At 49.5% G+C, this 11664-nt stretch overlaps 1 protein-coding gene across 1 annotated transcript; it reads right to left on the bottom strand.

Moving 5' to 3' along the window:
* Positions 1-341: 341 nt before the first annotated feature.
* LOC109776869 (ABC transporter B family member 11-like) lies at positions 342-11254 on the bottom strand. The gene is made up of 12 exons (XM_020335535.3): positions 10929-11254; positions 9838-9892; positions 5862-6037; positions 4984-5205; positions 4670-4908; positions 4035-4560; positions 3667-3940; positions 2926-3553; positions 2600-2828; positions 2250-2516; positions 1905-2168; positions 342-1286 (listed from the first exon to the last, which is right to left on the bottom strand). Exons 1-12 carry the CDS (start codon positions 11154-11156, stop codon positions 642-644), a joined length of 3753 nt encoding a protein of 1250 aa, XP_020191124.2. The 5' UTR covers positions 11157-11254; the 3' UTR covers positions 342-641.
* Between the last annotated feature and the right edge of the window lie 410 nt (positions 11255-11664).

Raw genomic sequence — 11664 nt, 5'->3', positions numbered from 1 at the left:
GGAGAAGGGCGGGTGGTGGTGGGGGGTAGGGGGCGAGCACGCCGCCGCAGTCTCCGGCGCCGCCACGACACGAGAGAGGTCAGGCGAGAGAGAGCGTGCCGTTTCGCGCGCGAGAAAGAAACGGGGTTTACTTCCACGAGATGTGACGCGTGGGTTGTTTCCCTGCGATTTCCACGGGGTTTGGGAGGGAACTAATCCCGGCCGGGTCTAACCGAAGGCTGTTACAGACCGGGATCCGACCCCAGCCAGGGTGAAACCCACGGGGTTTCGACCCGATCCCGGCAGGGGTGGGGATAACCGAACATAGCCGAAAGCAAGTGTGGACTTTAACGACCAGAGCGGAATGCAAGGACTTCTAAACGAGTCACGTATCTGTGCATCATACCATGTTTCCATTTACACTTTTATAAAGCGTAAGGCTATGAAAAAAAAGGAAGGAGAAGAAACGAAAACAAGGCCAAAACCCTGGAGAATATCTATCCTTTACACCTTGGGAAGGAGTGGAACTTCTGTTGTTGCTACGTTGAGAGCGTGGTCATTTTGATACACTAAAAAATGAAAAACCAACTGAATTCTGCAAAAGACTATTCAATGCTCGTCATCCTACGAAGCAAGAGCACAGCGTTGCTGGTGTATCCGCTTCAGGAACTGCTAGACTGCAAGGCAACAAGGGACGCGTAGGCACCACCGGGCAGGCGAAGGAGCTGCTCATGCCGCCCTTCCTCGGCGACCACCCCGTTCTTGACCACTGCAATCTTGTCGGCGGCGGAGATAGTCGACAGCCGGTGAGCCACGACCACAGTTGTTCTCCCGATCGTCACCCTGTCCAGGGCCTCCTGCACCATGCGCTCCGACTCCGCGTCCAGCGCGCTGGTCGCCTCGTCCAGGAGCAGCAGCTTGGGGTTCTTGAGGATCGCCCTGGCGATGGCTATCCGCTGCTTCTGCCCACCCGACAGCTGCACCCCGCGCTCGCCGACGCTCGTGTCGTACCCGTTTGGGAGGGTGGAGATGAACCTGTCGGCGTTGGCGGCCTTGGCGACGGCAACGATCTCATCCTCGGATACCTGCTCCATCTTGCCGTAGGCGATGTTTGCTCTGATGGTGTCATTGAAGAGGACCGGCTCTTGGCCTACCAGACCAATCTGCTGCCTGAGCCAGGTGAGCTTGAGGGTCTTCAGATCCACCCCATCTAGAAAGATGCCGCCAGAGTCAGGATCGTAGAACCTCTCGATCAAGGCTATCACCGTAGATTTCCCACTTCCGCTTTCCCCGACAAGCGCAACAGTCTGCAACAAACAACCAGGATGACAATGCATGAGATCAGTGGCGGAGCTAGCTCAATCTATGCAGCTATAGAAAAAAAAAATCTTCAGAGAATATCCCCCTGGCCTCAACATAGCTCCGCCGCTGCATGAGATACTGAGATCTGCGTTACTGCCTTTGTTTCACTCCAGGGTTTAGTACCAATCACTCATGATGTTTCAGTTCTGGGCACTAGTTTTAACTCTGCCAACAAACTAGCTGCTGTAAACTACGGTATTAACTCAAATGCAGTTGCATTGCTTAAGACTTCTGAGAAACACTTCGGTTCTTTTTTACTTCTCTGCTAAGCTACTGTATTAACTCAAATGTTAGGTGCTGGTATGGTCTCTGTTATCGAGCCAGATGGTTTCTCTTAATGGAAATCGGAAGGGGAGGCCCTTCTTTTATTAAAAAAAATTAACTCAAATGTCATCGCATTGCTTAAGATTTCTAAAGGAACTGAGAGCTCTGTTTACATTGGGTTATGTTCTATCCACTTTTTGCCCTAGTCAAGTTATTTTTATCTTGTTCAAGTTCTTCTATACATCAGAGCACTACAGCAGTACTGTAAAAAGTGGGAGAAAACCGAAAACCAAATGTACCTTGCCAGATGGTATCCTCAAGCACAAATCTCTAAAGATTTGCACATCGGTCCGAGCAGGGTACTTGAAGCTCACGTGCTGCAACTCTATATTCCCTTCCACTGCCTCTAGTGTCGTTCCTACCTCATGGCTTGCGTCAATCTTGGATTTCCTATCAATAATCTTGAAAATGGAGGCAGCTGCATTTTGCACTTTGGCAAAATCCCGAGCAAGGGAACTCGACTGAGAAACTCCAACAGCCATCATGGTTAAAGCGAAGAAGACCTGCACTTTCAAGAAACAGCAACGGCAATGAGAAGAAGACCCAGATCAATTATTTGAGTCTACGAGTTGTTCGGTTCTCACCCTGAAGACTTGCCCAACTTCTGCAGTCCCATTGTGTACAAAGCGAGCTCCAACGTAAAAGGATATGGCATAAAAACAGAAGAGCAACGCGAATGAGAATCCATAACCCACGCCACTTATAGCCCCCTGACGAACTCCTTGTCTCACAGGACCTTCACATTTCTTTCGGTAGTTTTCAATTATTTTCTCTTCTGCACAAAATGAAGCAACAGTTCTGATGTTACCGATGGCATCAGTGGCAATTGTGCTCGCTTGTTCATACATTTCCTGCAGGCAACATTACAAAGAATTTCAGCTAATAACTACACAATGATATGATCGCCATGAAAAAGGAATAACAGACCATATACCTTGGCATCAGCACCAAAACCCCTCATTAACCTCGTTTGAGCATAACTCTGTGCAATCACGCAAGGAAGGAAGGACAATACAATGCATGCTAGTTTCCAGTTTGAAATCATGGCTATTACGATACCGACAACAGCAGTGCTTATGCTTTGCACTATCAATGACAAGACATCCCCAGCAATGCTTTTAACAGACGCCGCGTCCCCTGATAGTCTGGAGCCTATTGCGCCGCTAGAGAATTGGAACAATGATTGAGAATCAGGAAACAAAAAAATGATGGCATTCTACAATATTGATGTATCAGATGAATAAGTGAACACAGAAGTACCTGCTGTTCAGAGGGTCATCGAACCATCCTATTTCCTGGTAAACAACCCGACTAAATGAAACCGCACGTATGCGCTCGATAAGTTTACCACCTGCCATGTTGAACAAAGCGTATTGCAATGGGATGACAAAGATGGAGATAACACCCAACATCACATACATCTCTGCCCAGAATACGGAGTCTTTTCGCAATTGTTGTGGTGGTTCATAGAATGTGTTAATGGCACTTGAAAGCAGCATGCCAAACACAGGAAGTATAGCACCATTGGCTGCAGCAGCAGTGCATCCTAACAGAAGGATTGGAATCTCAGGCTTATGGAGGTACAGCAGGCGTCTGATCACATTCTTCCCTGACTTGGCATCATCAACCCCTTCGGTTTCATGTTCATGCAATGAGAATGTTTGCGAGTTTCTTCTGCTTCCACCCTGTGGTGAATATCTACTCATAGATCTCCCAAAGGATGGCTTTATACTGCTATGTTGACTTGCAGAATTTGCAGTATCAGATGCTGATTGTAACCTGCTGGAGTCATCTCCATGAGATCCCTCCCTTTTCGTATTAACCTCTTGCAGCCGTAAAAGTTGGGAGTAGGCTCCATCGGGATCCTTTATCAACTCAACATGTGGCCCTGTTGTGCAAACATGCATTTAGAGCTCGTTTCTAACATCAAAACCTGAAACTTCACCCTTGCTGAATAAATGCAGTAAGACTAGCTAAAAGTGATGCAGAAATTCAGCTTACCTTGCTCCACAAGCTGTCCACGATGTAGCACTGATATTGTATCAGCATTTTTTACAGTGCTCAGGCGATGTGCTACAACTATTGTGGTTCTGTTCACCATGATATTATTTAGTGCATCTTGAACTACACGTTCAGACTCGGCATCAAGTGCGCTTGTAGCTTCATCAAGAAGTAGTATGCTGGGGTTCTTCAAAATTGCTCTTGCGATTGCAATTCTTTGTTTCTGTCCACCAGATAGTTGTGTCCCATGCTCACCAACCATTGTATCCAGTCCCTGGTAATAGTTGTCAACTTATAATTAGGGGTGAAAATAATACTGCAAAAATACAAGATTGCAGAATGCATGCGAAGGGATTAAATGGGCATACATTTGGTAACTTGTCGATGAACTTCGCAGCATTAGCAAGCACAGTTGATCTCCTAATTTCTTCCTCTGTCGCACCCTTCTTTCCATATTCTATGTTTTCTCGTATAGTAGTTGTGAAAAGAATAGGTTCTTGGCTAACAAGCCCTATTTTCTGTCTTACCCAGCTAAGGTTTAGCTGTTTCAGATTAACACCATCCAGAAGAACTTCACCTGATTGTGGATCATAGAATCTCTCTACCAAGCCAATTACAGTAGATTTCCCGCTTCCACTCTCCCCAACCAGTGCCACCGTCATGCCAGTTGGAATGCTTATAGAGAAGCCATTGAAGATAAGTTGCTCAGGCCGTGCAGGGTAACTGAAATGGACATCTTTCAACTCAACATTTCCAACAAAGTTCTCCAATATAAGGCCACTCTTATCACTCGCGTCAATCTCAGGTTTTCTATAAATGGTTGCAAACATTTTGTGAGCCGCAATCTGTCCTGATGCAAAAGCAGTTAAGCATGGAGAAGACTGTCCAAGAGCCCTACAAACAATTAGAAGAAACGAACGTCATGCAAATGATGGCAATTTAATTTGAATTTGGAGCTTTGTATCTCGAAAATAGATGCTGCCATGCAAATGAAAATACTAACATTGCACCAGTCATGATGGCCATCAACACATTAATGATATAGCCACCAGTATATCCCTTTTCAATAATCAGCTTTGCACCATACCATACAGCTAGTCCATAGCTGCAGAAAACAATAAGCAGAAGTGAACCAACTCCAAGGCCCCCGGCAATACCCTGGTGGACTGCTGACTTGTATGATATTTTCAAATGCTCTTTGTATTCACTAATTGCTCTGCTCTCTCCGGTGAAAGATATCACCTGTTTTCATGAAGTAAATGAGAAGTTAGCTAGGCACAAGAATTGCAAGGGTATAGTTATGGAAGATAGATATACCGTTCTGATTGATCCTATTGTCTGTTCAACCACTTTCCCCGCTTCAGCATAGGCCATCTGGGAACGGTTTGATAACTTTGATAGAACAAGTGACATGACTGTAGCAGCTGCTACAACAGGAGGAATACTTGACAACATAACAAGGGACAGAAGCCAGCCTCTTGTAAATGCAATAATAAATCCACCCAGAAATGTTGATACCAGTTGGAGAAACTTGCCCACCTTCATAAATAGTCAAATTAAAGTGTGTTAAGCCACAAGTTTGTAGAGATGGTGTTCTATGCATTACACACGATCTTGCTACTGTAATCAGTAAAGAATTTCAACATGCACCCAAGTGCAAGTAGTTTTGTATTGGAGGAAAGCATCAAGCTGACACGGGTATTACAGCGGCGAGCAGGCGACTAAAACACTGATAAGAAAAGGGACAAAATAACAACAGAAACAACCTTAGCTAGCCAAAAACGAACAGCGAAAGGAAGCCCTAGCCCACTGACAAAGCCAAATCGGGAGGCCTAGCATACTGTAATCAGTAAATATGTATACTGGAAGTAGCCTTAAATTTTTTGCATAGTTGAAACTGCAAGCTTTTTATAAAAAACTAGCATACATCAAAATCATGATTCACTTAAAATAACGCTTATGATCTTTGGAAATCCATGCAAAGGAGACATGTACTTGAACTAACTTGACCTGGTTGTGTGATAATTTGTACTCCCTCTGTAAAGAAATATAAGAGTGTTTAGATCACTACTTTAGTGTTCTAAATGCTCTTATATTTTCTTACGGAGGGAGTAATAGAAACAGAAAACTGAAGGTATGCATTAAAGTACCTGAGAAATAGGAACAGGGAGTCACATGGATAAGATATGGCTCACCTTTTCTCCAATTGCATCTTGAATTAACACTGTGTCACTAGACATCCTTTCAATAACTTCTCCAGTTGACGTCTCCACATCGAAAAATGATATATCTTGTCTAAGTATGGTCTCGAGGTACAGCCCACGGATGCGTGCAGCCTGTCTTTCTCCAGTCACCATCCAGCATGACACCTCTGCATGCAGAAGCACAGTTCAAAGAGATAGTACGATAATCATATATATCCAATTGCAGTTTCTGACATCTTTATGAAAAATAATACCAAAACCAGTGTTATTTTTTCACTAGTAATATGCTTCATACCAGAATAAGAAGGAAGGTCTCTTTATGGAAGTATTTGCCCATATCCACCTCAACTTTTGGTTAAAAAAGTGTACAATGAATCCCCAAACAAATTAATAAATCCATATATTGAACAAGCCTGGCCCTTGCCAACTCGGTGGCTCGCCAGGCTGCTTTCTGGAGACAGCGTGGGAAGTGTCGAGCTGTGGCGGAAGGTGACGAAAATACCGGCTACTTCCACGCCCGCGCGTCGCACCGCCGTCGTTGCAATACCATCAGGGTGCTTGCGGTGGAAGGGGACGAGCTCGTCTCCCACAACGACAAGGAGGCCGCCCTGAGACGCTTCTACGCCAACTTGCTGGGCCGGGTCCCCCACACGTCGTGGGGGTTTGACCTGCCGGCGCTCTACGCGGGCGCCCCGGTGGTCGATGGTGCTCCGCTGGTTGCGCCGTTCTCCCGCTCCGAGATCCGGGAGGCTGTCTTCGCTCTCGACAGGACCAGCGCACCGGGGCCGGACGGGCTCGGCCCGGCCTTCTACCAGGCCGCCTGGAGCGTGGTCGCCGACGACCTGCTCGCCTTCTTCGACGCCGTCCACAACGGCACTGCGCGACTCGGCGGGATCAACCGCGCCCTCATCGCTCTCCTCCCTAAGGAGGGGACTCCGGGCCCCGGCGACTTCCGTCCCGTCTCTCTCCAGAACGGTGACGTGAAGATCCTCTGTCGGGGGCTCACCACTCGGCTTCAACGGCAGATCGGTCTCCTGGTCGATGTGGATCAATCTGGGTTCCTGTCTGGGCGAAGCATCTCGGAGAACTTCGTCTATGCGGCGGAACTTGTCCAATGCTGTAAGAAGAGGGGGGCGCCGACGCTGGTGTTCAAGCTCGACTTCGCCAAGGCCTTCGACTCCATTGCCTGGCCTAGTCTTCGCCGGATCATGGAGGTGAGGGGGTTCCCCGCCGTGTGGTGTGACTGGATGGACCTCATCCTCTCGTCCTCCACTGCGGCGGTCCTCCTTAACGGGGTGCCCGGGCGCTGGTTCGCCGTCCGCAAGGGGCTGCGCCAGGGCGACCCCATATCCCCGTACCTCTTCCTCCTGGTCGCCGATGTGCTTCAGCGCATGATCCGCTCCGACGGCGGACTGCAGCACCCCCTGGTCGATGGCGCGCCCTCGGTGGTGCTGCAGTATGCTGACGACACGCTTATCATCATGCGTGCGGCCCCTGAGGGCGCGGCCCGGTTGCGGATCGTCCTCGACCTCTTCGCCAAAGCTACCGGGCTGGTCATCAACTTCGCCAAGAGCACTCTTGTTCCCATGCACGTCGCCCCTGAGGTGCTGACGGCCGTCGTCGCGTCCTTCGAGTGCTCCGTCGACTCCTTCCCCCAGACCTACCTGGGGCTGCTGCTATCCTGCGACAAGCTAAAAATTGATGACTTCACCCCGATGATCGCCAAGGTCGACCGCTACCTTGCAAGGTGGCGGGCGAGGCTGCTGTCGCCTGCGGGGCGCCTGGTGCTCATCAACGCGGTCCTCGACTCGCTCCCCACCTATGCCATGGCCGCCATGCGGCTGCCCCCTGCGGTCCTGCATAAGCTCGATGGGCTACGACGCGCGTTCCTTTGGAATGTCGCGGACAGAGCATCAGGCGCCCAGTGCCTGGTTGCTTGGGATCGGGTCTGCCGGTCGAAGGCGGAGGGCGGCCTCGGTGTTCGGGCCCTGGGTGTGCAAAATGACTGCCTCCTCCTCAAACTGCTGCACCGCCTCCACTCCCACACGCCGTGCAGATGGGCTTCCTGGGTCTGGGACCAGTTGGCGGGGCGGTCCCTCCTTGGAGCCGGCCGCTCCCCCCTTGAGGGTGAGCACTGGTCGGCCCTCCTGCGGCTGCTTCCGGTGTACAGAGCTCTCACCAAGGTGGAGGCCGGGGATGGGCGTGCGACCTCCTTCTGGCATGACCGCTGGCTCCCCTGTGGGATGCTCCGGACGACCTTTCCTCCCTTGTTCACGCATGCCACCTGCTCCGAGGTCACGGTCTGGGAGGCACGCCGCCGCGGGGTGTGCGCGCTGCTGGTGCCCCGGCTCACCCCGCGGGCGGCCCAGGAACTTGATGCGGTTCAGCTGCTGGTTGCGGCGTGCCCCCCCCCCCCCCCCCCCGGGCGAGCCCGACGCCCGGTCTGTCGCGCTCTGTGCGGGGCTGGTGGTGGGTTTTCTTCACGGGGCGCCTACGCCCTCTACCACTACGGCGGTGTGGGCGCGCCTGCGGCTTCCTTCCTTTGGTCTTCCCGTGCCCCATCGCGAGTCAAGTTCTTCGGGTGGCTGCTCACTCAATCTCGTGTGCATACACGGGACGTGCTGCTGCGCAAGACCATCCTCACTGCGGCGGAGGCCGGGTGCCCCTGCTGCGAGGCGGAGCTTGAGACGGCCGACCACCTCATCTTCGGGTGCCCGTTCGCGGTGCAGTTTTGGCGTAGGATCGGGCTGCCCCCTGCTGCAGGTTCAGTTCGTGCGCTTCATCGCTTCGACGCGTCCCCGGCCGTCGGCGCCAACTCTCCTGCGGGCTTCGTCCTTCTCTGCTGCTGGCGGCTATGGAAGCGTCGAAACGCCATTGTTTTCCAGGGTGACACGATGTCCCTTGCTGCTACACTCAAAGCCTGTCGGGATGATGCAGTGCTTTGGCGTGGCCGGATGAAGACCGACGATCAGTCCCACATCGACGTTTGGTTGTCTGTTCTTAGATGAGCCTGTGAGGCTTGCGGATCCTGAGAGTTGCACTCAGCTCTCGCCCCTCTTGTAACAACTGAATTCTCTGGTGGCTTTTGCCCCATTTACGCAATATATACAGGTGGTGGAAGGGCTCCCCCCCCCCCCCCCCCTCTTGAAAATTCAAAAAAAAATTATATTGAACAAGCAATGTTGTACCAAAGGAATACATCAAAGCTTACAATTAAATTATTGCTAATATAATTAGAGTTCATCAGCTGGTTGGATTATGTCTTTTCTTTTACTCCAAAAATGGAAATTCTAGTGATTTTATGTTTTCTTTGGTTGGTGTGAAAAACTGGGAATATAAATAGTTAGCTTCTGGTGCGCAACTCTCTTCCAGTGCTCTGGTGCAACGATATGCAAAAACCATTAAACTGGTGTGACAAATTCCATGAAGTTCTTAGAATTTTTACATAAGTAAAAAGTGCATGCCAAACAAATAACCTCAAAAATATGAATGGGTAGGATGCATGATCATCACATATACTAAGCCAGAGACAAATTTATTTCCTTAAGGGGCATAAATGAGTACAGCAGTATTAACTGGTGGGTCTGGCATAGCATATTATGAGTGTAGTTAATAAATCTCATCAACAAATGGGTAGTGATACATGCATATAATTTACTTCCTTTCCAGCATTGTGGCAAATAATTTCTGGTCTTCATTTCATCCAAATTAGGATTGCCAATTTTCTAACCAATAGAAATCATTCATACTTTTCAAGAAGAACAGCATATTCAGCATCTTGAATCGAAAGTTTCTATATATGCAGAGTCCTGAACAGGTGGAGTACACATTTTTTATAAGAAACTACGTAAATATCCATGAGCCAAGCAAATATGGATAACATGTGAGAAATTTACACCAGAAGACAATATGGGATTATGCACTTCCAAACTGCTTCTATAATAGACATGATACTTTTGATACTTACGAAGAAAACCTGCTACTCCAGAAGCTAATGCTAGATACACAAATCTGACAGCAACCTGTAAAGACAAAAAGGCATACAACATAAAATGGTGAAAAGTAGTGCCAATGTAAAACCAGCAACTCAGATTATAAATGCCAGCTGATGAAATTTCATTTTCAGTAAGAAGTACTACTACTGTACTACATGTTCAACTTGACAGTAAAGAGCATCAGGCATGAAACATAGAAACAGAAGTAATATACATGTACACGTCAAATAGCAATTAGTACTGCATAACATTCCTGGGGGAGAAGAGAATACAGCCAGCTAACTTTGAGATACAAGCCCTCACAAAAAACACTTTGAGATACAAGCGGACCCCTATATATATTCTACCGAACCATTTCCCATAGTGTTTTGGACATTCGTGCATGGAACGTTTTGACCATGAAAAAGGACCAGCCCTATCAATTCTGCTGGCTTTGGTGAGGAATTCGTTCTCTCTTAGTTATGAAGTTGTGATCACACAGTCATCCGTACAAAATTCGTTAGCAGAGCAAATTGAGATCCATATATCAAATAGTAGGACTTTGGTACTTGCCACCTTTCGAGATCCATAACAAATCGTGAAAATTCTGGTGATCTGGAACTCTAAATTACTACGTACACAGCACGGGAACATCGAACAAATTGATCACAAATCAAGTAAGCTCCATACCAAAAATAGTAACGCAGACTAATTAACTCCATACCAAAAATATCAAAAGGAACTAATTATGCTCCATACCGGGAAACAAATCGGAACAAATTAATGATAAATATGTGATCGACACTCTTCTCAGATAACTAAATCAATCGCCAGAAGACTAAACGTTCGATCTGAAGGGCTCGATTTACTCGAGTCCGACGCTGCCCATGCCAAAACCCTCGAAAACTCTCGCAGTAGGAACCGGAGGTGCGAAGAAGAACTAGCGAGCGAGCGATGCGAGAGCAAGGCGAAACAGGCAGGCGAGGAACTAGACGACGCGGCATTGAATCATGGACCACCCAGGAACGCGAGGGAGAGAGGAGAGCGAACCCTCGACGGGGGCGGGGGCGGGGGCGGCGCGGACCTTGGAGACGGCGTGGACGAGGTCGGCGCGGTGGGCGGGGCCGAAGGCGTCGACGAGGTCGCCGACGAGGAAGGCGAGGAAGGGCATCGCGACGCCGTTGGCCATGGCCGCCGCGGCGCCGACCGCCATCAGCGCCGCGTCCCGCCGGTCGGCGAACGCGAACAGCCGGTACATCGGCACCCTCTTCGCCGCGGCGGCGGCGCCTCCCGCGCCTCCCGCCGGCGCCATCTGGTGCCGAGAGATCGGTCCGAGGCCGCCGCCGCCTCCCCGCCTAGCGCCCTACTCTTTCGCGCCTCGCGCTGCCGTGGGAGGAGAGAGAGGGGCGATGCGACTGCGAATGCGGCTGCGATGGTGTGTGCATGGGTGTGTGTGGCGACCCTCCCTGGTGTTTAATGTGGCGGCGGGCGGAGTCGATCGCGTAGCCGCCAGCTGTCTTCTTGTTGGTGGAATCTTCTCCGTCCTGCTTGTTTTGCCCCGGCGTGGGTTTATCACTTTATCTCTTGGACTCGTCCGGTCGTCATCAAAAATTAAAAAAAAAATCAAATGTGGCAGTACCATTTTGGATAGCCAAAGTGCCAGACACATTTCTGCCGTAACAAAATCCTAGTCACAGACCTATTTTGTGTCGAATGTCAGGAGCACATGTACGTGTCATGCCAGGAACAAACAAGCCAGGGACATTACTGCCAGCGTGTTTGGTAATTTTTAGGAAGGGAAATGGGACGTCTCAGATCTG

Source organism: Aegilops tauschii, chromosome 3 (genome assembly GCF_002575655.3).
Source record: "Aegilops tauschii subsp. strangulata cultivar AL8/78 chromosome 3, Aet v6.0, whole genome shotgun sequence".
Taxonomy (NCBI): domain Eukaryota; kingdom Viridiplantae; phylum Streptophyta; class Magnoliopsida; order Poales; family Poaceae; genus Aegilops; species Aegilops tauschii.
The sequence above is the reverse complement of the archived record's forward strand: the minus strand, read 5'-3'. Positions and strand labels throughout refer to the sequence as shown.